At 51.1% G+C, this 27,932-nt stretch overlaps 1 protein-coding gene across 1 annotated transcript; it reads left to right on the top strand.

Annotated features, from left to right (window-relative positions):
- The first annotated feature begins 8 nt into the window (after positions 1 to 8).
- LOC140076029 (NXPE family member 2-like) lies at positions 9 to 24,867 on the top strand. Its single transcript, XM_072122556.1, has 4 exons — positions 9 to 720; positions 7,876 to 7,937; positions 22,816 to 23,034; positions 23,841 to 24,867. The coding sequence occupies exons 1-4, from the start codon at positions 59 to 61 to the stop codon at positions 24,383 to 24,385; spliced, it is 1,488 nt and encodes a 495-aa protein (XP_071978657.1). The 5' UTR covers positions 9 to 58; the 3' UTR covers positions 24,386 to 24,867.
- The last annotated feature ends 3,065 nt before the right edge of the window (positions 24,868 to 27,932 follow it).

Below are 27,932 nucleotides of genomic sequence, written 5' to 3'. Positions count from 1 at the left end.
GGGAAACTGTCCTGGTTTTGTCACAAAAATTGGCGCCTGTGTCCAACGGGAAGGAGAGATGGTTGAAAAGACAAAAGCATATAATCTTCAGTCTGCTATTGATGAGGTCTTCGACAAAATCCAAAGACTCATCCCAAACGTTGCCTTCACCCACTTTAATAGAAGCACGAGTGGCATGAACAGTAGAGTGTCCATAGTGAACAAAAAGGAGCAGTACTGTGTTGGAGAAGACCTTGTGGTGCAGGTTGATATGTATGACCACCTGGGCAACAGGAAAACGTATGGAGGAGACTTCATTAGGTCACGACTCTATTCTCCAGCACTTGGAGCTGCCGTGTCTGGTAGGGTGGAGGACTTTCAGAATGGATCCTACCATATTCACTTTCCATTACGATGGGTTGATAATAGTAAAGCCAATGTCTCTATTAGACTGTGGCACCCCAGTGAAGCGGTCGCTGCCCTTTGGAGATCAAGACATACTAATCTAGGAAATCTTGGGTTTGAAGGAATGTATGACTATTTGGGCCAAGTTGCTAACACTACATGTGGCTTTCAGCTAAACACAACCCAAGAGATCTGCGAATACAAAGATGAATTCTACGAAGAAGCCTTCTACTGTATTAAACCAAACAACCTTTCTTGCGAATGTCTAAAAAATATGAAAGCTGTGGATCGTCAGGTATCTTATCATAGACCTGAGGAAAGATCATTATTTATAAGGTATGAGTTAAAAATTTCTTCAAGAATGCTACTGCTTACCAAGAAACTGCGCAAAAAATGGTCAAACCACCTTAGAATTAAGGTTTTTCTTGTAGGACCTTCTCGAAAGTTTGTGATTCTATTTAACGAACATCATTTGGTAATCATCCAACTAATATGTGAGCCAAATTCTCTTCTTGCTCCTCAAAGGGACTTGAGGAATCTTTGGCTTATACGAATAGGGCGGCCCAATATTGATGGCTTGAAAGAACGACACGGTTCTTCCATTACTTGTAGGATAGTTGAGCCGCAACACATTTTAGAGCCATGGTCTTCAACTTGTAGCTCATTAAAGTAACCCTCTAGTAGACCCTCTCTCTACTTTCACAATCTCAGCCTCTGTTTGTCCATTCTGGAGCCCTGCTTGCATGTCCCAAAATGGAAAGTCTGAGAAACCTGGTCCTTATGACAGCCCAACAATTTTAAACACAAAGGTTACAATTATAAAGTATACAAATTCAAGAACAAACCTACAGAACCTATCGTGTATGTAACCCAGGTACTGCCTGTAATTAAATACTTCCAGTCCTTCCATGCCATAACACCTCTGCAGCTCCATCAGCTGATCCCTCCATGCCATAACATCTCTGCAGCTCCATCAGCTGATCCCTCCATGCCATAACACCTCTGCAGCTCCATCAGCTGATCCTTCCATGCCATAACACCTCTGCAGCTCCATCAGCTGATCCCTCCATGCCATAACACCTCTGCAGCTCCATCAGCTGATCCCTCCATGCCATAACATCTCTGCAGCTCCATAAGCTGATCCCTCCATGCCATAACACCTCTGGAGCACCATCAGCTAATTCCTCCATGCCATAACACCTCTGCAGCTCCATCAGCTGATCCCTCCATGCCATAACACCTCTGGAGCACCATCAGCTGATTCCTCCAAGCCATAACACCTCTGCAGTGCCATCAGCTGATCCCTCCATACCATAACACCTCTGCAGCGCCATCAGCTGATCCCTCCATGCCATAACACCTCTCCAGCACCATCAGCTGATTCCTCCATGCCATAACACCTCTGCAGCACCATAAGCTGATCCTTCCATGCCATAACACATCTGCAGTGCCCCCAGCTGACCCCTCCATGCCATAACACCTCTGCAGTACCATCAGCTGATCCCTCCATGCCATAATATCTCTGCAGCTCCATCAGCTGATCCCTCTGTGCCATAAAACCTCTGCAGTGCCATCAGCTGATCCCTCCATGCCATAACACCTCTGCAGCTCCATCAGCTGATCCCTCCATGCCATAACACCTCTGGAGCACCATCAGCTGATTCCTCCAAGCCATAACACCTCTGCAGTGCCATCAGCTGATCCCTCCATACCATAACACCTCTGCAGCGCCATCAGCTGATCCCTCCATGCCATAACACCTCTCCAGCACCATCAGCTGATTCCTCCATGCCATAACACCTCTGCAGCACCATAAGCTGATCCTTCCATGCCATAACACATCTGCAGTGCCCCCAGCTGACCCCTCCATGCCATAACACCTCTGCAGTACCATCAGCTGATCCCTCCATGCCATAATATCTCTGCAGCTCCATCAGCTGATCCCTCTGTGCCATAAAACCTCTGCAGTGCCATCAGCTGATCCCTCCATGCCATAACACCTCTGCAGCTCCATCAGCTGATCCCTCCATGCCATAACACCTCTGCAGCTCAATCAGCTGATTCTTCCATGCCATAACACCTCGCAGGGCCATCATCTGATCCCTCCATGCCATAACACCTCTTCAGTGCCATCAGCTGATCCCTCCATGCCATAACATCTCTGCAGCTCCATCAGCTGATCCCTCTGTGCCATAACACCTCTGCAGTGCCATCAGCTGATCCCTCCATGCCATAACACCTCTGCAGCTCCATCAGCTGATCCCTCCATGCCATAATATTTCTGCAGCTCCATCAGCTGTTCCCTCCATGCCATAACACCTCTGCAGCTCCATCAGCTGATCCTTCCATGCCATAACACCTCTGCAGCTCCATCAGCTGATCCCTCCATGCCATAACACCTCTGCAGCTCCATCAGCTGATCCCTCCATGCCATAACATCTCTGCAGCTCCATAAGCTGATCCCTCCATGCCATAACACCTCTGGAGCACCATCAGCTAATTCCTCCATGCCATAACACCTCTGCAGCTCCATCAGCTGATCCCTCCATGCCATAACATCTCTGCAGCCCCATCAGCTGATCCCTCCATGCCATAACACCTCTGCAGTGCCATCAGCTGATCCCTCCATGCCATAACACCTCTGGAGCACCATCAGCTGATTCCTCCAAGCCATAACACCTCTGCAGTGCCATCAGCTGATCCCTCCATGCCATAACACCTCTGCAGCGCCATCAGCTGATCCCTCCATGCCATAACACCTCTCCAGCACGATCAGCTGATTCCTCCATGCCATAACACCTCTGCAGCACCATAAGCTGATCCTTCCATGCCATAACACATCTGCAGTGCCCCCAGCTGACCCCTCCATGCCATAACACCTCTGCAGTACCATCAGCTGATCCCTCCATGCCATAATATCTCTGCAGCTCCATCAGCTGATCCCTCTGTGCCATAAAACCTCTGCAGTGCCATCAGCTGATCCCTCCATGCCATAACACCTCTGCAGCTCCATCAGCTGATCCCTCCATGCCATAACACCTCTGCAGCTCCATCAGCTGATTCTTCCATGCCATAACACCTCGCAGGGCCATCATCTGATCCCTCCATGCCATAACACCTCTTAAGTGCCATCAGCTGATCCCTCCATGCCATAACATCTCTGCAGCTCCATCAGCTGATCCCTCTGTGCCATAACACCTCTGCAGTGCCATCAGCTGATCCCTCCATGCCATAACACCTCTGCAGCTCCATCAGCTGATTCCTCCATGCCATAATATCTCTGCAGCTCCATCAGCTGTTCCCTCCATGCCATAACACCTCTGCAGCTCCATCAGCTGATCCCTCCATGCCATAACACCTCTGCAGCTCCATCAGCTGATTCTTCCATGCCATAACACCTCTGCAGGGCCATCATCTGATCCCTCCATGCCATAACACCTCTGCAGTGCCATCAGCTGATCCCTCCATGCCACAACATCTCTGCAGCTCCATCAGCTGATCCCTCCATGCCATAATATCTCTGCAGCTCCATCAGCTGATCCCTCTGTGCCATAACACCTCTGCAGTGCCATCAGCTGATCCCTCCATGCCATAACACCTCTGCAGCTCCATCAGCTGATCCCTCCATGCCATAACACCTCTGCAGCTCCATCAGCTGATTCTTCCATGCCATAACACCTCGCAGGGCCATCATCTGATCCCTCTGTGCCATAACACCTCTGCAGTGCCATCAGCTGATCCCTCCATGCCATAACACCTCTGCAGCACCATCAGCTGATTCCTCCATGCCATAATATCTCTGCAGCTCCATCAGCTGTTCCCTCCATGCCATAACACCTCTGCAGCTCCATCAGCTGATCCCTCCATGCCATAACACCTCTGCAGCTCCATCAGCTGATTCTTCCATGCCATAACACCTCTGCAGGGCCATCATCTGATCCCTCCATGCCATAACACCTCTGCAGTGCCATCAGCTGATCCCTCCATGCCACAACATCTCTGCAGCTCCATCAGCTGATTCCTCCATGCCATAATATCTCTGCAGCTCCATCAGCTGATCCCTCCATGCCTTAACATCTCTGCAGCTCCATCAGCTGATCCCTCCATGCCATAACATCTCTGCAGCTCCATCAGCTGATCCCTCCATGCCATAACACATCTGCAGCACCATCAGCTAATCCCTCCATGCCATAACATCTCTGCAGCTCCATCAGCTGATCCCTCCATGCCATAACTCCTCTCCAGCACCATCAGCTGATCCTTCCATGCCATAACACCTCTGCAGCACCATCAGCTGATCCCTCCATGCCGTAACTCATCTCCAGAACCATCAGCTGATTCCTCCATACCATAACACCTCTGCAGCACCATCAGCTGATCCCTCCATGCCATAACACCTCTGCAGCTCCATCAGCTGATCCCTCCATGCCATAAAACCTCTGCAGCTCCATCAGCTGATCCCTCCATGCCATAACACCTCTGCAGCCCCATCAGCTAATCCCTCCATGCCATAACTCATCTCCAGCACCATCAGCTGATCCCTCCATGCCATAAAACCTCTGCAGCTCCATCAGCTGATCCATCCATGCCATAACACCTCTGCAGCGCCATCAGCTGATCCCTCCATGCCTTAACATCTCTGCAGCTCCATCAGCTGATCCCTCAATGCCATAACACCTCTGCAGCTCCATCAGCTGATCCCTCCATGCCATAACATCTCTGCAGCTCCATCAGCTGATCCCTCCATGCCATAACACCTCTGCAGCACCATTAGCTAATCCCTCCATGCCATAACATCTCTGCAGCTCCATCAGCTGATCCCTCCATGCCATAACATCTCTGCAGCTCCATCAGCTGATCCCTCTGTGCCATAACACCTCTGCAGTGCCATCAGCTGATCCCTCCATGCCATAACACCTCTGCAGCTCCATCAGCTGATTCCTCCATGCCATAATATCTCTGCAGCTCCAACAGCTGATCCCTCCATGCCATAACACCTCTGCAGCTCCATCAGCTGATCCCTCCATGCCATAACACCTCTGCAGCTCCATCAGCTGATTCTTCCATGCCATAACACCTCTGCAGGGCCATCATCTGATCCCTCCATGCCATAACACCTCTGCAGTGCCATCAGCTGATCCCTCCATGCCACAACATCTCTGCAGCTCCATCATCTGATCCCTCCATGCCACAACATCTCTGCAGCTCCATCAGCTGATCCCTCTGTGCCATAACACCTCTGCAGCTCCATCAGCTGATTCCTCCATGCCATAATATCTCTGCAGCTCCATCAGCTGATCCCTCCATGCCATAACACCTCTGCAGCTCCATCAGCTGATCCCTCCATGCCTTAACATCTCTGCAGCTCCATCAGCTGATCCCTCCATGCCATAACATCTCTGCAGCTCCATCAGCTGATCCCTCCATGCCATAACACATCTGCAGCACCATCAGCTAATCCCTCCATGCCATAACATCTCTGCAGCTCCATCAGCTGATCCCTCCATGCCATAACACCTCTGCAGTGCCATCAGCTGATCCCTCCATGCCACAACATCTCTGCAGCTCCATCAGCTGATCCCTCCATGCCACAACATCTCTGCAGCTCCATCAGCTGATCCCTCTGTGCCATAACACCTCTGCAGCTCCATCAGCTGATTCCTCCATGCCATAATATCTCTGCAGCTCCATCAGCTGATCCCTCCATGCCATAACACCTCTGCAGCTCCATCAGCTGATCCCTCCATACCTTAACATCTCTGCAGCTCCATCAGCTGATCCCTCCATGCCGTAACTCATCTCCAGAACCATCAGCTGATTCCTCCATACCATAACACCTCTGCAGCACCATCAGCTGATCCCTCCATGCCATAACACCTCTGCAGCTCCATAAGCTGATCCCTCCATGCCATAAAACCTCTGCAGCTCCATCAGCTGATCCCTCCATGCCATAACACCTCTGCAGCCCCATCAGCTGATCCCTCCATGCCATAACTCATCTCCAGCACCATCAGCTGATCCCTCCATGCCATTAAACCTCTGCAGCTCCATCAGCTGATCCATCCATGCCATAACACCTCTGCAGCGCCATCAGCTGATCCCTCCATGCCATAACACCTCTGCAGCTCCATCAGCTGATCCCTCCATGCCATAACTCCTCTGCAGCTCCATCAGCTGATCCCTCCATGCCTTAACATCTCTGCAGCTCCATCAGCTGATCCCTCAATGCCATAACACCTCTGCAGCTCCATCAGCTGATCCCTCCATGCCATAACATCTCTGCAGCTCCATCAGCTGATCCCTCCATGCCATAACACCTCTGCAGCACCATCAGCTAATCCCTCCATGCCATAACATCTCTGCAGCTCCATCAGCTGATCCCTCCATGCCATAACTCCTCTCCAGCACCATCAGCTGATCCCTCCATGCCATAACACCTCTGCAGCACCATCAGCTGATCCCTCCATGCCATAACTCATCTCCAGAACCATCAGCTGATTCCTCCATACAATAACACCTCTGCAGAACCATCAGCTGATCCCTCCATGCCATAACACCTCTGCAGCCCCATCAGCTGATACCTCCATGCCATAAAACCTCTGCAGCTCCATCAGCTGATCCATCCATGCCATAACACCTCTGCAGCCCCATCAGCTGATCCCTCCATGCCATAACTCATCTCCAGCACTATCAGCTGATCCCTCCATGCCATAACTCCTCTCCAGCACCATCAGCTAATCCCTCCATGCCATAACACCTCTCCAGCTCCATCAGCTGATCCCTCCATGCCATAACTGCTCTCCAGCACCATCAGCTGATCCCTCCATGCCATAACACCTCTCCAGCTCCATCAGCTGATCCCTCCATGCCATAACTCCTCTCCAGCACCATCAGCTGATCCCTCCATGCCATAACTCCTCTCCAGCACCATCAGCTGATCAATCCATGCCATAACACCCCTGCAGCTCCATCATCTGATCCCTCCATGCCATAACACCTCTCAAACATTTTATACAGTTGGTTTTTTTTATATAATTTGGGCTTTTCCTTGGCTGTAACCATAATTACCAAAATAAACACTAAAAGTTCCCTCTTCTTGTAATTACTCCATATAATATATGAAATTCAATTTCTGAATTGAACTCCCTAAAAAAATGTTTTGCTGATTTTCTAATTAATTGAGAAGCCCCTGTATAAATAAATCTATAATGTAATAATGTAATGTATAATATAAATGTATAAGTGCAGACTGGAACCATTCATGGGTCATATAATACATCCACAAAGACAATGAGGACAGGTCAGATATGATAGGGAAAGGAATTTCCCGGAATGAGATTCCTGTGCAGCAGGGGAGATACATAAAGGAAGTATATGGAGTCCCTACACCGCAATGTAATTAGGCAAATCTCCTAATTTTGCACATGGAGGCCATTATGACACATCCAAATGTGGCTCCAAAATGTATTCTTACGCTATTTTTCTTTAAAGGTCCAATGTTGGTGTGGAAATGGCCAAAAGTTTGGAGAAAATTGTGGTCACTGATTGTAATAGTAAGTGCTTGTATTTTACTTGTTTTGATGCTACTAGTTTTTCAAACTTGATCAAATTAAGAAACAAACTATGTGAAATATAACTCCATTTTAGTCATATGTCCTGATGTAACGTGCGACTAAGGAGGCGCTGATTTTATCTCTGTGTCCCAAATGTGGACTTGGGTTTACTTACTGTGCTGCTTTGATTGATTCAGCACCAAATCTGTTCTGTCCTGGATCTTAGCTTGTCCCAGCAGTAGTTTACCCTTAGTGATTGACAGCTCCTCACTTCTCTGGATCTCTGACCTCTGGCCCAATCACCTTGGAGCCTGGGTCCTAGAGATCACTTATCAGTCCTGCCCACCTTTCATTCTGTTTTCTTATCAGCTCATCTTCGTGCTATTTGTATCTTGGTCTTTAGTATGTTGACTTTCTTGTTTTCTTGGACCTCACACCTGTCTAGTAATTCTGTACTGATCTTTCCTCTCTGTTGTGACCCAGCTTGGTGACCTTTCTTAAGATCAATTAATTGTTATTAAACTTAAACCTTTCTTATTTGTTGTATTGTTTGTCCTTGTGTTTTGTGTTTTCACTTTGGTGTAGGGAGGGACTGTCATCTAGTTGTCTTGTATGGCTTAGGATATGCAGAGGCAAGCAGGCAGGGCATTCATGGTAGCTCAGTGTTAGGATACGCTGTCTTTGGGTTCCTTTTTCTGCATTACACCTAAGCTGCTTGAAGCAAAAATCAATTAATTTTTGCTTTCAACAGAAGGCAAACTAGGGAAATAAACAAGTAAAATAATCCATATAGAAAATAAATATTAGTAACATCACAAACATGAAATACATTTTATAAAATGTATTTTAATAGGAAAGCAATGTCCATACATATGTAGTAGAAAATCTAGTAGAACGGCCGTCACCATGAGTCGTCTTGTAAAATGGGTAATGGAAGGTCGTTCGATGGGAGGGTAGGAAACATGTTGGACATCACATAGTTACACGTGATCTACAGCCGCTTCACGCTCGAGGCGCTTCATCTGATTGACTTGTGTGAAGGGAACAAACAGTGTTGTAAAAGGGGCCCCCCTAACAGCTTATCTGGACCCCATTGGTTCGGTAATGTCTCCTAGTAGGAGGGTTCTGATGTCTCTTATTCTTTGTTTGGAGGTGTGCGCTCAGATTATTTGTATCACCTGTTGCTCTAAAAAAACTCCTTATCTAAGAGTTTGCTAAACATTGCCTCCACGTCCGTCATCTGGGAAGGGAGTTGCCGGTCTCCGTCCTCATCCAAGATGGCGAGTATGTGTGATGTGATTACACTCCTTCCCAAACCTGAGGGCAGGAATGGCATCTCTCCTCCTGTAAGGCGTGGCGTAGAGGCGGGGATCGGCACGTCTCTCCTCCTGTAAGGCGTGGCGTAGAGACGGGGATCGGCACGTGTCTCCTCCTGTAAGGCGTGGCATAGAGGAGGGGATCGGCACGTCTCTCCTCCTATAAGGCGTGGCGTAGAGGAGGGGATCGACACGACTCTCCTCCTATAAGGCATGGCGTAGAGGTGGGGATCGGCACGTCTCTCCTCCTGTAAGGCTGGTGTAGAGGCGGGGATCGGCACATCTCTCCTCTTGTAAGGCGTGGCGTAGAGGTGGGGATCGGCACGTCTCTCCTCCTGTAAGGAGTGGCGTAGAGGCGGGGATCAGCACGTCTCTCTTCCTCTAAGGCGTGGAAGAGGGGCAGGGATCGGCACGTCTCTCCTCCTGTAAGGCATGGCGTAGAGTCAAGGATTGGCACGTCTCTCTCTTCCTGTAAAGCGTGGTGTAGAGGTGGGGATCGGCACGTCTCTCCTCCTGTAAGGCATGGCGTAGAGGTGGGGATCGGCACGTCTCTCCTCCTGTAAGGTTGGTGTAGAGACGGGGATCAGCACATCTCTCCTCTTGTAAGGCGTGGCGTAGAGGTGGGGATCGGCACGTCTCTCCTCCTGTAAGGCATGGCGTAGAGTCAAGGATTGGCACGTCTCTCCTCCTGTAAGGCGTGGTGTAGAGGTGGGGATCGGCACGTCTCTCCTCCAGTAAGGCGTGGCGTAGAGGCGGGGATCGGCACGTCTCTCCTCCTGTAAGAAGTGGCATAGAGTCGGGGATTGGCACGTCTCTCCTCCTGTAAGAAGTGGCGGAGGGGCAGGGATCGGCACATCTCTCCTCCTGTAAGGTGTTGTGTAGAGGCAGGGTTCGGCACGTCTCGCCTCTTGTAAGGCGTGGTGTAGACGTGGGGATTGGCACGTCTCTCCTCCTGTAAGGTGTTGTGTAGAGGCAGGGATCGGCATGTCTCTCCTCCTGTAAGGCGTGGCAGAGGGACAGGGATTGGCACGTCTCTCCTCCTGTAAGGCATGGCGTAGAGTCGGGGATCAGCACGTCTCTCCTCCTGTAAGGCGTGGTGTAGAGGCTGGGATCGGCACATCTCTCCTCCTGTAAGGCGTGGTGTAGAGGTGGGGATCGGCACGTCTCTCCTCCTGTAAGGCGTGGAGGAGGAGCAGGGATCGGCACTTCTCTCCTCCTGTGAGGCGTGGCGTAGAGGCGGGGACCAGCACGTCTCTCCTCCTGTAATGGGTGGAGGAGGGTCAGGGATCGGCACGTCTCTCCTCCTGTAAGGCGTGGCGTAGAGTCTGGGATTGGCACGTCTCTCTTCCTGTAAGAAGTGGCGAAGGGGCAGGGATTGGCACGTCTCTCCTCCTGTAAGGTGTGGTGTAGAGGCGGGATCGGCATGTCTCTCCTCCTGTAAGGCGTGGCGTAGAGGTGGGGATGTGGACGTCCCGGTATATAGGAGTATAAATCTTCATTAGCTATTGCGTCTCCATTTATAACGCTACATTTTTTGACAAACGGGGGATGTTAGTTGTAATGGTGGGTGTAAGTATCAATACAAGTTTTTAGAACATATTGTTATAAAAGGAAATTTGTCATCCTTGTTTAGTCTTTTTATTACTCTGTGACTAACAAGGATAAGACTGTGGAGGTCGGTGTCCTTACTTCTCGTGTTACTTGTATTACTCTCTATAGAGAAACCCTCATGTCCAGTTTATCATTTACACCTGATGGACACAAATTCCATTTCCCTTCTCTTTGTAACAATAACCGATGACGATCACCTCATACGTTTGGGATGGGAACATGTTCTACACCTGCACAAAACATGGCTGTAGGATTGGAGATACAACACCTTCCTATATGCTCTATCAGTCTTGGAACTCCGCTCCCTGTTTTTATCGATCTTATATGTTCACTGAATCTTGTGTACAAACTCTGTATTGTTTTACCTATGGAAAATCTCTTGCATGCACATAGGACTATATACACCACGTAGGTGCTCCTGCATGGGATCCATTGGGGGTCATTTACTAAGGGCCCGATTTGCGTTACCCGAATATTTCCGATTTGCGTCGATTTTCCCTGAATTGCCCTGGGATTTTGGCGCACGCGATCAGATTGTGGCGCATCGGCGCTGGCATGCACGCGACGGAAATTGGGGGAGTGGCCGAACGAAAACCCGACGGATTCGGAAAAACCGCCGCATTTAAAAAAAAAGTGTTGCGGGACTCGCGCTTACCTTCACTCAGTCCGGCTTGGTGGAGATCAGTGCATTCCGGGGAACTTCAGCGCAGCAGCGCCACCTGGTGGACGTCGGAGGAACTACCTTAGTGAATCCCTGTCGGACCCGAATCCACCGCAGAGAACGCGCCGCTGGATCGCGTGTAATCTCATGACCTCTGCAGGATATTCTTTGTACAGTGGTTACATCTACCACAGGGCAAATTACCTTTAGGTGAATTTGTGCTTATCCAATGCTCCTTAGGAGGGTTAAAACTACTTGATAATATTTCTGTTCTTATAGTTTCCCCCCCTATGATATGTGATGAGGGCCCTGAACTTGTCTTTCCTGTTCAATCTCCATCTTTTTCTATTATTTGCCAATTGGTTCTTATGGCTTTTTGTCATTTTTTCTGCTTGTGGAGTGTAATTGAAGGAAAAAACAAATCTATTATTATCTGGTTTCGGTAGATCACCTTTTCCCTTATACGTTTTCCAGTAGTTTTTCACTAGTTCCTAAGGCTCTTACAAAAGCCTCCTGAAGATATCCGAATAGCCGCTTCCTCTTAATCTCCCTTTTAATTCTTCTGCCTGTGCGGAGAAACCTTCCTGGGCGCTACTGATGCGTTTAGTCTGATATATCGTCCATATGGCGGAGGCTTTGTTAGGTCACACGGGTGATAACTCTGGAAATGTAACAATGCAATCCTGGAAGAGCTTTCTCTAAACATCCGGGTTTCCAATTTATCGTCAAGAATTTCCACCAAGACGTCTAAAACTTGGCTGCAATGGGGGTCATTTACTAAGGGCATGATTCGCGTTTTCCCGACGTGTTACCCAAATATTTCCGATTTGCGCCGATTTTTCCTGAATTGCCCCGGGATTTTGGCGCACGCGATCAGATTGTGGCGCATCGGCGCCGGCATGCACGCGACGGAAATCGGGGGGGCGTGGCCGAACAAAAACCCGACAGATTCGGAAAAAACGCCGCATATTTTAAAAAAAAGTGTCGCTGGGCACGCGCTTACCTTCACCCAGCAATGGATCGTGGACTCCGGTGGACCTCGGCGGACTTCAGCGCAGCAGTGACACCTGGTGGACCTGAATCCACCTCAGAGAACACGCCGCTGGATCGCGAATGGACCGGGTAAGTAAATCTGCCCCAATGTCTTCCTCATAAGGAATTCTTGTGTACAGACTTGCAACATCTATAGACATCACATCTATAGACATCACTCCGACTTGCCCCTCTGTGGGGGAGATTTATTAGAAGTGTCTGAGGGCAGAACTGTTCTAGTTGCCCACTGCAACCAATCAGAGCTCAGCTTTCATTATCTCACAGCTGTTTATAGAATGAAAGCTGACCTCTGATTGGTTTCCATGGACAACTAGAACAGTTTTACCTCAGACACTTTTTGGATAGATAGCTATGGGGGAGATTTATAAGAAAGAAGTTTCTGAGGTAAAACTGTTATAGTTTCCCAGGGAAACCAATCAGAGCTCACCTTTAATTCTATAAACAGCTGTGGGAAAATGAAAGCTGAGCTCTGATTGGTTTCCATGGAAAACTTGAACAGTTTTACCTCAGACACTTCAGATAAATCTCCCCCTATGTCTCTCACTGTATCCAAAAATGATTATTATCTTTAATATATGAGGGGAAATTGATCAGGGCAGGTCTTAAGAGCCAATCCATAGATTGTGAAAGAGGTTGGGTTGTTGACCTTACACATGCTACGATGGGGCTACGATCACACCATTACAACTAGCATCCCCTTTTGTAAGAGAACGTAGCGATTTATAAATGGAGACGCAATAGCTAATGAAGGTTTATACTCCTGTATACCGGGACGTGCCGATCCCTACCTCTACGCCACACCTTACAGGAGGAGAGACGTGCCGATCCCCACCTCTACGCCATACCTTACAGGAGGAGAGACGTGCCGATCCCCACCTCTACGCCACACCTTACAGGATGAGAGACGTGCCGATCCCCACCTCTACACCACACCTTACAGGAGGAGAGACGTGCCGATCCCCACCTCTACGCCACGCCTTACAGGAGGAAAGATGTGCCGATCCCCACCTATACGCCACGCCTTACAGGAGGAGAGACGTGCCGATCCCCGCTCTACGCCACACCTAACAGGAGGAGAGACGTGCCAATCCCCGCCGCTACGCCACGCCTTACAGGAAGAGAGACGTGCCGATCCCCACCTCTACACCACACCTTACAGTAGGAGAGACGTGCCGATCCCCACCTCTACACCACGCCTTACAGGAAGAGAGACGTGCCGATCCCAGCCTCTACACCATGCCTTACAGGAGGAGAGATATGCCGATCCCCACCTCTACACCACGCCTTACAGGAGGAGAGACGTGCTGATCCCTGCCTCTACACCACGCCTTACAGGAGGAGAGACGTGCCGATCCCCGCCTCTATGCCACACCTAACAGGAGGAGAGATGTGCCGATCCCTGCCTCTACGCCACACCTTACAGGAGGAGAGACGTGCCAATCCCTGACTCTACGCCACGCCTTACAGGAGGAGAGACGTGCCGATCCCCGCCTCTACACCACACCTTACAGGAGGAGAGACGTGCCGATCCCCGTCTCTACGCCACGCCTTACAGGAGGAGAGACGTGCCGATCCCCGCCTCTACACCACACCTTACAGGAGGAGAGACGTGCCGATCCCAGCCTCTACACCACTTCTTACAGGAGGAGAGACGTGCCGATCCCAGCCTCTACACCACTTCTTACAGGAGGAGAGACGTGCCGATCCCCACCTCTACGCCATACCTTACAGGAGGAGAGACGTGCCGATCCCCACCTCTACGCCACACCTTACAGGATGAGAGACGTGCCGATCCCCACCTCTACACCACACCTTACAGGAGGAGAGACGTGCCGATCCCCACCTCTACGCCATACCTTACAGGAGGAGAGACGTGCCGATCCCCACCTCTACGCCACACCTTACAGGATGAGAGACGTGCCGATCCCCACCTCTACACCACACCTTACAGGAGGAGAGACGTGCTGATCCCTGCCTCTACACCACGCCTTACAGGAGGAGAGACGTGCCGATCCCCGCCTCTATGCCACACCTAACAGGAGGAGAGATGTGCCGATCCCTGCCTCTACGCCACGCCTTACAGGAGGAGAGACGTGCCGATCCCCGTCTCTACGCCACGCCTTACAGGAGGAGAGACGTGCCGATCCCCGCCTCTACGCCACACCTTACAGGATGAGAGACGTGCCGATCCCCACCTCTACACCACACCTTACAGGAGGAGAGACGTGCCGATCCCAGCCTCTACACCACTTCTTACAGGAGGAGAGACGTGCCGATCCCCACCTCTACGCCATACCTTACAGGAAGAGAGACGTGCCGATCCCCACCTCTACACCACACCTTACAGGATGAGAGACGTGCCGATCCCCACCTCTACACCACGCCTTACAGGAAGAGAGACGTGCCGATCCCAGCCTCTACACCATGCCTTACAGGAGGAGAGATATGCCGATCCCCACCTCTACACCACGCCTTACAGGAGGAGAGACGTGCTGATCCCTGCCTCTACACCACGCCTTACAGGAGGAGAGACGAGCCGATCCCCGCCTCTATGCCACACCTAACAGGAGGAGAGACGTGCCGATCCCTGCCTCTACGCCACACCTTACAGGAGGAGAGACGTGGCAATCCCTGACTCTACGCCACGCCTTACAGGAGGAGAGACGTGCCGATCCCCGCCTCTACACCACACCTTACAGGAGGAGAGACGTGCCGATCCCCGTCTCTACGCCACGTTTTACAGGAGGAGAGACGTGCCGATCCCCGCCTCTACACCACACCTTACAGGAGGAGAGACGTGCCGATCCCAGCCTCTACACCACTTCTTACAGGAGGAGAGACGTGCCGATCCCCACCTCTACGCCATACCTTACAGGAGGAGAGACGTGCCGATCCCCACCTCTACGCCACACCTTACAGGATGAGAGACGTGCCGATCCCCTCCTCTACACCACACCTTACAGGAGGAGAGACGTGCTGATCCCTGCCTCTACACCACGCCTTACAGGAGGAGAGACATGCCGATCCCCACCTCTACACCACGCCTTACAGGAGGAGAGACGTGCCGATCCCCGCCTCTATGCCACACCTAACAGGAGGAGAGATGTGCCGATCCCTGCCTCTACGCCACGCCTTACAGGAGGAGAGACGTGCCGATCCCCGTCTCTACGCCACGCCTTACAGGAGGAGAGACGTGCCGATCCCCGCCTCTACGCCACACCTTACAGGATGAGAGACGTGCCGATCCCCACCTCTACACCACACCTTACAGGAGGAGAGACGTGCCGATCCCAGCCTCTACACCACTTCTTACAGGAGGAGAGACGTGCCGATCCCCACCTCTACGCCATACCTTACAGGAAGAGAGACGTGCCGATCCCCACCTCTACACCACACCTTACAGGATGAGAGACGTGCCGATCCCCACCTCTACACCACGCCTTACAGGAAGAGAGACGTGCCGATCCCAGCCTCTACACCATGCCTTACAGGAGGAGAGATATGCCGATCCCCACCTCTACACCACGCCTTACAGGAGGAGAGACGTGCTGATCCCTGCCTCTACACCACGCCTTACAGGAGGAGAGACGAGCCGATCCCCGCCTCTATGCCACACCTAACAGGAGGAGAGACGTGCCGATCCCTGCCTCTACGCCACACCTTACAGGAGGAGAGACGTGCCAATCCCTGACTCTACGCCACGCCTTACAGGAGGAGAGACGTGCCGATCCCCGTCTCTACGCCACGCCTTACAGGAGGAGAGACGTGCCGATCCCCGCCTCTACACCACACCTTACAGGAGGAGAGACGTGCCGATCCCAGCCTCTACACCACTTCTTACAGGAGGAGAGACGTGCCGATCCCCACCTCTACGCCATACCTTACAGGAGGAGAGACGTGCCGATCCCCACCTCTACGCCACACCTTACAGGAGGAGAGACGTGCCGATCCCCACCTCTACGCCACACCTTACAGGATGAGAGACGTGCCGATCCCCTCCTCTACACCACACCTTACAGGAGGAGAGACGTGCTGATCCCTGCCTCTACACCACGCCTTACAGGAGGAGAGACATGCCGATCCCCACCTCTACGCCATACCTTACAGGAGGAGAGACGTGCCGATCCCCACCTCTACGCCACACCTTACAGGAGGAGAGACGTGCCGATCCCCACCTCTACGCCACACCTTACAGGATGAGAGACGTGCCGATCCCCACCTCTACGCCACACCTTACAGGATGAGAGACGTGCCGATCCCCACCTCTACACCACACCTTACAGGAGGAGAGACGTGCTGATCCCTGCCTCTACACCACGCCTTACAGGAGGAGAGACGTGCCGATCCCCGCCTCTATGCCACACCTAACAGGAGGAGAGATGTGCCGATCCCTGCCTCTACGCCACGCCTTACAGGAGGAGAGACGTGCCGATCCCCGTCTCTACGCCACGCCTTACAGGAGGAGAGACGTGCCGATCCCCGCCTCTACACCACACCTTACAGGAGGAGAGACGTGCCGATCCCAGCCTCTACACCACTTCTTACAGGAGGAGAGACGTGCCGATCCCCACCTCTACGCCATACCTTACAGGAAGAGAGACGTGCCGATCCCCACCTCTACACCACACCTTACAGTAGGAGAGACGTGCCGATCCCCACCTCTACACCACGCCTTACAGGAAGAGAGACGTGCCGATCCCTGCCTCTACACCACGCCTTACAGGAGGAGAGACGTGCCGATCCCCGCCTCTATGCCACACCTAACAGGAGGAGAGACGTGCCGATCCCTGCCTTTACGCCACACCTTACAGGAGGAGAGACGTGCCAATCCCTGACTTTACGCCACGCCTTACAGGAGGAGAGACGTGCCGATCCCCGCCTCTACACCACACCTTACAGGAGGAGAGACGTGCCGATCCCCGTCTCTACGCCACGCCTTACAGGAGGAGAGACGTGCCGATCCCCGCCTCTACACCACACCTTACAGGAGGAGAGACGTGCCGATCCCAGCCTCTACACCACTTCTTACAGGAGGAGAGACGTGCCGATCCCCACCTCTACGCCATACCTTACAGGAGGAGAGACGTGCCGATCCCCACCTCTACGCCACACCTTACAGGATGAGAGACGTGCCAATCCCCACCTCTACACCACACCTTACAGGAGGAGAGACGTGCTGATCCCTGCCTCTACACCACGCCTTACAGGAGGAGAGACATGCCGATCCCCACCTCTACGCCATACCTTACAGGAGGAGAGACGTGCCGATCCCCACCTCTACACCACACCTTACAGGAGGAGAGACGTGCCGATCCCAGCCTCTACACCACTTCTTACAGGAGGAGAGACGTGCCGATCCACACCTCTACGCCATACCTTACAGGAGGAGAGACGTGCCGATCCCCACCTCTACGCCACACCTTACAGGATGAGAGACGTGCCGATCCCCACCTCTACACCACACCTTACAGGAGGAGAGACGTGCTGATCCCTGCCTCTACACCACGCCTTACAGGAGGAGAGACATGCCGATCCCCGCCTCTATGCCACACCTAACAGGAGGAGAGATGTGCCGATCCCTGCCTCTACGCCACGCCTTACAGGAGGAGAGACGTGCCGATCCCCGCCTCTACACCACACCTTACAGGAGGAGAGACGTGCCGATCCCCGCCTCTACACCACACCTTACAGGAGGAGAGACGTGCCGATCCCAGCCTCTACACCACTTCTTACAGGAGGAGAGACGTGCCGATCCCCACCTCTACGCCATACCTTACAGGAAGAAAGACGTGCCGATCCCCACCTCTACACCACGCCTTACAGGAAGAGAGACGTGCCGATCCCAGCCTCTACAGCACACCTTACAGGAGGAGAGACGTGCTGATCCCTGCCTCTACACCACGCCTTACAGGAGGAGAGACATGCCGATCCCCGCCTCTATGCCACACCTAACAGGAGGAGAGATGTGCCGATCCCTGCCTCTACGCCACGCCTTACAGGAGGAGAGACGTGACGATCCCCGCCTCTACACCACACCTTACAGGAGGAGAGACGTGCCGATCCCAGCCTCTACACCACTTCTTACAGGAGGAGAGACGTGCCGATCCCCACCTCTACGCCATACCTTACAGGAAGAGAGACGTGCCGATCCCCACCTCTACACCACACCTTACAGTAGGAGAGACGTGCCGATCCCCACCTCTACACCACGCCTTACAGGAAGAGAGACGTGCCGATCCCCGCCTCTACACCACACCTTACAGGAGGAGAGACGTGCCGATCCCCGCCTCTACACCACACCTTACAGGAGGAGAGACGTGCCGATCCCAGCCTCTACACCACTTCTTACAGGAGGAGAGACGTGCCGATCCCCACCTCTACGCCATACCTTACAGGAAGAAAGACGTGCCGATCCCCACCTCTACACCACGCCTTACAGGAAGAGAGACGTGCCGATCCCCACCTCTACACCACGCCTTACAGGAAGAGAGACGTGCCGATCCCAGCCTCTACAGCACACCTTACAGGAGGAGAGACGTGCTGATCCCTGCCTCTACACCACGCCTTACAGGAGGAGAGATGTGCCGATCCCTGCCTCTACGCCACGCCTTACAGGAGGAGAGACGTGACGATCCCCGCCTCTACACCACACCTTACAGGAGGAGAGACGTGCCGATCCCAGCCTCTACACCACTTCTTACAGGAGGAGAGACGTGCCGATCCCCACCTCTACGCCATACCTTACAGGAAGAGAGACGTGCCGATCCCCACCTCTACACCACACCTTACAGTAGGAGAGACGTGCCGATCCCCACCTCTACACCACGCCTTACAGGAAGAGAGACGTGCCGATCCCAGCCTCTACACCATGCCTTACAGGAGGAGAGATATGCTGATCCCCACCTCTACACCACGCCTTACAGGAGGAGAGACGTGCCGATCCCCGTCTCTATGCCACACCTAACAGGAGGAGAGACGTGCCGATCCCTGCCTCTACGCCACACCTTACAGGAGGAGAGACGTGCCAATCCCTGACTTTACGCCACGCCTTACAGGAGGAGAGACGTGCCGATCCCCGCCTCTACACCACACCTTACAGGAGGAGAGACGTGCCGATCCCCGTCTCTACGCCACGCCTTACAGGAGGAGAGACGTGCCGATCCCCGCCTCTACACCACACCTTACAGGAGGAGAGACGTGCCGATCCCAGCCTCTACACCACTTCTTACAGGAGGAGAGACGTGCCGATCCCCACCTCTACGCCATACCTTACAGGAGGAGAGACGTGCCGATCCCCACCTCTACGCCACACCTTACAGGATGAGAGACGTGCCGATCCCCACCTCTACACCACACCTTACAGGAGGAGAGACGTGCTGATCCCTGCCTCTACACCACGCCTTACAGGAGGAGAGACATGCCGATCCCCACCTCTACGCCATACCTTACAGGAGGAGAGACGTGCCGATCCCCACCTCTACGCCACACCTTACAGGAGGAGAGACGTGCCGATCCCCACCTCTACGCCATACCTTACAGGAGGAGAGACGTGCCGATCCCCACCTCTACGCCACACCTTACAGGATGAGAGACGTGCCGATCCCCACCTCTACACCACACCTTACAGGAGGGGAGACGTGCTGATCCCTGCCTCTACACCACGCCTTACAGGAGGAGAGACGTGCCGATCCCCGCCTCTATGCCACACCTAACAGGAGGAGAGATGTGCCGATCCCTGCCTCTACGCCACGCCTTACAGGAGGAGAGACGTGCCGATCCCCGTCTCTACGCCACGCCTTACAGGAGGAGAGACGTGCCGATCCCCGCCTCTACACCACACCTTACAGGAGGAGAGACGTGCCGATCCCAGCCTCTACACCACTTCTTACAGGAGGAGAGACGTGCCGATCCCCACCTCTACGCCATACCTTACAGGAGGAGAGACGTGCCGATCCCCACCTCTACGCCACACCTTACAGGATGAGAGACGTGCCGATCCCCACCTCTACACCACACCTTACAGGAGGAGAGACGTGCTGATCCCTGCCTCTACACCACGCCTTACAGGAGGAGAGACATGCCGATCCCCGCCTCTATGCCACACCTAACAGGAGGAGAGATGTGCCGATCCCTGCCCCTACGCCACGCCTTACAGGAGGAGAGACGTGCCGATCCCCGTCTCTACGCCACGCCTTACAGGAGGAGAGACGTGCCGATCCCCGCCTCTACACCACGCCTTACAGGAGGAGAGACATGCCGATCCCCGCCTCTATGCCACACCTAACAGGAGGAGATAAGTGCCGATCCCTGCCTCTACGCCACGCCTTACAGGAGGAGAGACGTGCCGATCCCCGTCTCTACGCCACGCCTTACAGGAGGAGAGACGTGCCGATCCCCGCCTCTACACCACACCTTACAGGAGGAGAGACGTGCCGATCCCAGCCTCTACACCACTTCTTACAGGAGGAGAGACGTGCCGATCCCCGCCTCTATGCCACGCCTTACAGGAGGAGAGACGTGCCGATCCCCACCTCTACACCACGCCTTACAGGAGGAGAGACGTGCCGATCCCCGCCTCTATGCCACGCCTTACAGGAGGAGAGACGTGCCGATCCCCGCCTCTACACCACACCTTACAGTAGGAGAGACGTGCCGATCCCCGCCTCTACACCACGCCTTACAGGAGGAGAAACGTGCCGATCCCCGCCTCTACACCACACCTTACAGGAGGAGAGACGTGCCGATCCCTGCCTCTACACCACACCTTACAGGAGGAGAGACATGCCAATCCCTGCCTCTACGCCACGCCTTACAGGACGAGAGACGTGCCGATCCCTGCCTCTACACAACACCTTACCGGAGGAGAGACGTGCCGATCCTCGCCTCTATGCCACGCCTTACAGGAGGAGAGACGTGCCGATCCCCACCTCTACACCACGCCTTACAGGAGGAGAGACGTGCCGATCCCCGCCTCTATGCCACGCCTTACAGGAGGAGAGACGTGCCGATCCCCACCTCTACGCAACACCTTACAGGAGGAGAGACGTGCCGATCCCCGCCTCTACACCACACCTTACAGTAGGAGAGACGGGACGGAGTCTGGGACGGAGCGGTGTCACATCACGCATGCTCCGCCTCCATCTCAGATGAGGAGGAAACCAGAAACTCCCTTCCCAGATGACGGACATGGGGCGATGGTTCAGCAAACTCTTAGGTAAGGAGTTTTTTTAGAGCAACAGGTGATACAAATAATCCGAGCACGCAGCTCCACACAAAGAATAAGAGACATCAGAACCCTCCTACTAGGAGACATTACCGAACCAATGGGGGTCCAGATAAGCTGTTAGGGGGGGTCCTTTTTACAACACTGTTTGTTCCCTTCACACAAGTGAATCAGATGAAGCGCCTCGAGCGTGAAGCGGCTGTAGATCACGTGTAACTATGTGATGTCCAACACGTTTTCCTACCCTCCCATCGTACGACCTTCCATTACCCATTATGTGAGTATTTTACATTAAAACGGATTTTACAAGAAGATTCATGGTGACGACTGTTCTACTACCTATGTTAATAATCAACAAGCAATTATCAAGGTTCACAAGGACTTGACTTATATGGGGAACATATTTGGCATAACCTGGCGTCACACAATAACTGATTATCAACTGAACCGCCCCATCCCCCTTTCCCCACAACCGTGGTCAGAACCGACCCAACATCAAGTTATAATATGGTCATAAAGGTCAAGTCAGGTCAGGGGGAGGATGAGCATCAGGATAGTCACGGCAGGCTGGAAACTCACAAGGATAATGATAGAAGAAGCGTCTTGTAGGAGGAACAACATGGGTCCTCCACCCTCTAAAGAAATCTCATGAAAACCTGACCCAGATACATCACCATCCACATATCCCCATCCCCATATGGAGGTGTAGGACCATAAAGATAGTGGAGAGAGAGATGAGAGAAGAGAAAGAGAACAAAAATAAGAAAAGACGAATAAATAAATATGACATAGATGATGATGAGGAAGATTCCCACAGTCCCGGTGCCTGGATCTATGGGTAAGTCCCTGGTTTGTCATGATGGATTCTGATGGTGGATCAGGTCCTCTAGTAGGAGAAAAGACATGAAGGCCCCCGGTTCCTACTTCATTGCCTCACAATTTCCAGTCATTCTGGAGCAGGGTAGAAAGATATTTTCCACAATAATGTATATTTTTTTTATTATTTTTGCTCAGTTCATCCTCCAGCTCCAAATGTAAAATGTCAACCGGGGATGTCCTCTCCCTTCCCCAGCGGATACTTCTACAACAAGACCTGGTACCCCATGTACTGTAACATGAATGTCTATAAAACGGGCGATGACTACATTAAGTGTCTGCAGGGGAAGAACCTCTTCCTCATCGGAGATTCCACGTTACGACAATACATCATGCACTTCACCGAGACCATCAAGAGTAAGTGTCACCGATGACCCTACATACAGGACATAGTGTATAAATTAACCCTGATGTATGGTGTTCTGGTAGGGAACTGTAGACACTAGTAGGAGAGCTACCCAAAAAGTAGCTGCTTGGAGCGACTCCTGAAGATATCGTCTACGTGGTCACCTGATATTCATACTTTATGTTGTGTTGCTACCTCTTAGAGTAGTCTCCGTAACATGACTGAGGTTGCTTGAGAGATACTCTATGGTACCAAAGGGAGAGGTTCAGTAGCCAGGCCCATAATATAGACAGAACTATGTGGACACCCTTGTTGTAAAATAGGTTCCTCATAGTTCAGGTAGCTTCCCTGAGTGGTAGGTGCCTTCATTGGTATGTGCCACATTGTTTAGATACACCTAAGATCGGGAAAGACTACTTGCATTAGGACAAGTAGATGTCATGGGTTCACAGGACTGTACGGAGGATGAGTGTCTCAGTACCATGCTCATAGGGGGGGTCACAGATGGTCCACTGATGTTACACCAAGAAAGTCCAACACCTTTCAGTACTTCACTGATACTATAAGCTCAGCCCACAGCCACAGATGAGTTTTTCAGTCCTCTCTACAAGAAGTAGACATCTTCACTGCCCTAGACCACCAGTGATCTTATTAGTCACCACTTTATTGTACTAGATGACCAGGAATATTGTGGTTAATCCTTCTGTAGACCATCAAAGATGTTCAAAATCCATCCCATATCAAGAACCTTGACTTACCCACGTGACTCTCAACGGTGTCTTGCATTGTCATCCTCCTTTTGTTCCTTCTCCTTTAGTAGTGAAATATTTCCGTTATCACGAGACTGGATGGCGTTTTTGGGAGAAGACGCTTGAGGCTCTGAACATGGATAAGGACATTTATGTCTCCTACAAAAGGCACGGCTTCCCACTAGAAAGCTTCATGTTCTACTACTTCAAAGAGGACATGTACACGAGCCGTCAGATTGACCAACGGGCTGGGGGGAACAACACCATCTTTGTTATTACCATGGGACAACACTTTCGACAGTTACCGCTAAAGCTCTTCATCAGACGAGCGATCAACATCCGTAGAGCGGTGGAACGACTCTTCCTAAGGAGTCCTGACACCAAGGTCATCATCAAGACGGAGAACACTAGAGAAGGGATTGCTTTCAATGAAATATACGGGGACTTTCATGGATATACCCAATATCTGGTTCTACGAGAAGTCTTTCGAGGGACCAACGTGGGCTTTGTGGATGCCTGGGACATGACGGTGGCTGCCTCTACACAAACTGTACATCCTCCAGGATACACTTTAGAGAACATCATGAGTTTGTCCTTCACATTTGCTTGTTGAGAAGCTTGTAAAAGTTACAAGCCGTATAAAACTGATCTTGGTGGAGCGATGTTTGTCTTACATGGAGTGAGTGCTTGGTTTATAGACTATCATAGCAGGAACATGACATGAAATTGTAGATAATTGATGCCTCAACAGTGTTGAATCCTTGGTGGGACTCTATAAATACCTCTACATAAGCCTCTCTACAAGAACCTCTAAGAGCTTTCACGTCAAGCCCTTCTTCTGTTTCTGGGTGCTTGTCCTCTTCCTCGTACTCCATGGGACCTTAGAGTGTACGGCTACATAAGGCCAAGATAATAAGCCACATTATAAGACATAATACTGCCACGTAATACGACAAAGTTTACAACAATATAAATATCGTTATATAGTTTAGAGCTGAAGTCTTTTTGGCAGTATGAAGAATAGTACACCACGCACACTGACATACTGGTGCGCGCCTCCTCTGGCAGGATCCGCTCTTATTTTAGTTTCTTACTCCCTTGCTTTTACGAAAAAAAATAGGCTTTCAAAACTATGCAAATCAGCCTGAGGGGCTCTGGGCTCCATAGTTGTTAATAGAACCCAGAGACCTTTAGGCTCATTTGCATAATTTTTAATGCCTTTTTTGTAAAAACAAAAGGTAAGGAGCTAAAATAAGAGATCTTGCCAGTATGTCAGTGTGCTTGGTTTACTATCTTTCATTCTGGTAGTAGATGTCCTTTAACCCTCATATTACATAAATTTGATGGAAATATTTCCAGAATTTTGTATATTTTTGGCAATGATGCAGAGGGTCACCACAGTTCTCTACACTTGCTGGAAACATAACAACGGTTTAGCATATTTGTTAAGGGAAAGTATCTGAAATACACTGTCACTGATCACATTTGCTGCATTGAATGCCAGAGTTTATCATATTTTCTCGGCTCATTCGGACGGGCTTATCCGCTGCGCATCCGCAACAATCTCTCACTCTCCATCTGTGGGAAAAAAACGGATATGTGTAAACAGAACCATAGGGATCAATGGGTCCGCATGCCATCCGCAATAAATCGGAGGGGGGGAGGGGCATCGGACGATCCGAGCACTTCCTTTTCCTACAAAGTTATGATTTTCTCGCTGCAGATGGGGCTGCCTGAGGCTAGAGGCTCAACTTGCGTCATGCACCCCTGTGCAGAGCTGCTCTTTCCGCTGTATAACATCTTAGATGCCAGGGTCACTGTTGATCGCTGCATATAAGGGGTTGCACCGGCCTGAGTTTCCTCCCCTTAGGGCAGATACAACAGGACCTTGGATGTATGTAGCAGCAATCTGGGTCATCCTGAGGCATCCAGGTCAGGACGAGCGTGCACGTCCTTCATCCTCAACCTCTTGACACCGTAGGATGAACATGCTCGTCCCGATTAATTTTTTTTGTTTTGTTCTGTTTCTTTTTACTCTCAAAACTGTAACATAATTGCAACTCTTTCCGTGGAACACGTCATAATGCGCCAGCGTGGCAGAGTAATAAAATATGATGTCTTGTAATAAGTCGCGCCTTGTGTGTTTACTGAGCAAACACTGCTGAAGGATATTGCAGCGGAGCCTGGATTCCTCTACTATTGGATGATGCATTGTCCGTCATATAATTATATTGTTTTTTTTTAGTCCATTGTCTCAAACCATATGTAACAGGAAGGGTAAAGGTTATTAAATTATTACTATCAATCATAAATGTTACCTGCTATAGACGGATAAACCAAGTCTCCATGTCTTACCCTTGTTAGACCCTATGAGATTCACTGCAGGACCTGCTGACCCCTGATTGGTGGAAGAGGCAGAAGGGTGAAGAACCTTTACACCTTCTCGATAATTAGCTTGGAATCTTCCCGCACAATAGATACAAAGTATAAACATCTGCACTACCCAAGTATATATGTATCTCCAAGCCCCCCGCATCTTCTCAGATAGACTACACATCGATGTCAGTGCCAAGTAGAGGTGACCTCCAGCTTGTCCTACACCAGATGTGACACCAGGGGTCCATTAGTGAACACTTCTGGTCCATGAGATGTTGGAGGTGTCTTCTTCATGCTGGAAAACGTGTCAGAAGTCCATTGGTGTTCATTGGTCCAGCCGTAAGGAGTAACTTGTGTGATGTCAGGGCTGGTATTGCAATCATGTAGCTCATCATTGGTGGAATAAAATGTTCCATGTATTGGACCTCATCCACAGAAACCTCCACAAACCTTAGAATCAGTTCGGAAAACGTAGGAGGGGAGACTTGGAATAACCAAAGCCAGATTCACCAAGAAGACCACCAGGTGGAGATTCAACCATGAGAAGAACATGTAGCTCTGTGGAGATCATTGGTGAAGACTTAATCACCTTCTAAATGACCTGATGATTAGACCTTGTCTTCTGAGTCTTAGGGACATCTACCTGGTTATGGAGTCCATGAAATCCCCATGAACTGTCCTCAATCGATGATAGGAGAGAGTCCTACAAGGAATATTGCTTCCTAAGGGTTCACCATGGAGCTTGGACCTGTTTCTGATGCTAGTGGCCAAAAGTACTGAACCCCGGGAAGCTGCCATTTGGTTGCATTTTGTATTAGTGGGATCTAAAGATGCTGATTGAAGGGCGAGTGGCTCTTTAAGTCCGTAAGTGTTGTCATAGTCACAGTTGAGTCTTGTGAAATGTGACACCTTCGCTCCGCACCACCATCTTTATAAGATGTCTCATTAAATATTGAGACATTAACCCATAAAAACATCCGGTGATGTGGACAGGCAGGAAACCTGGGATACAGAAGGTCAGGCGCCACCTTGTGGATTCTGCTGCAAAGTTGTCTGAAGGTGCATGGAATACAATCATAGGGAATATGAATGGTGGTAAAAGATTACTCAATAAGCCCATTATTGGATCAGGAGGGGCCGATGTGATGGGGACTAGGACCCGAAAGAGGTTCTGTGCCTTGACTACATTTAACCCTTTAGAAACCTGATAGGGTGTAATAACAAAAGGAAGTTACCTACTGAGGGCTTGTAACTTTACTGAGGCTGATATAGTAATGGAGGCACCGTGACTGTTATGGAGGGACCAAGACGGGTAATATAATGGGGCCACTGTAATTGTTACAGTTATGGAAGCAGCACACATCAACCGTGCACAGAGCACAGCAGTGTGAGGACTTCCCCCAGTATAATCCAGAAATATAAATCCAAATATCACAGTCCTGCTGCTACTAACACCATGCACATCTCTCCAGGGACACTACCTGCAGTCTGTACGATCACACCTGCTGACAGTTTCCTTTACTAGACTATGAGCTCCTGCAGCTCACCTGATCGGCCACTAGGTGGCAGAGCTGAGTTACTCGCTCTGGTGCCTTCAGGATCAAATCTTTGGAATCATTTTGGTTATTGAAAGTTTGTGGAATCACCTGTCGCCCCATCGCCAGGTGCGCAGCCGGGGCAGGACCCGGACACAGGTGCATTTGTTACTTCATTCATCAATCAAGGAGCGGACAATTATGGAGCAAATATTATCCAGGAACCTGCAATAAGCGACGGTCAGATTC

The sequence above is a fragment of the Engystomops pustulosus genome, chromosome 8, assembly GCF_040894005.1.
Source record: "Engystomops pustulosus chromosome 8, aEngPut4.maternal, whole genome shotgun sequence".
NCBI classification, from domain to species: domain Eukaryota; kingdom Metazoa; phylum Chordata; class Amphibia; order Anura; family Leptodactylidae; genus Engystomops; species Engystomops pustulosus.
Note: the sequence above shows the minus strand (reverse complement) of the source record. Positions and strands in the feature narration are given on the sequence as shown.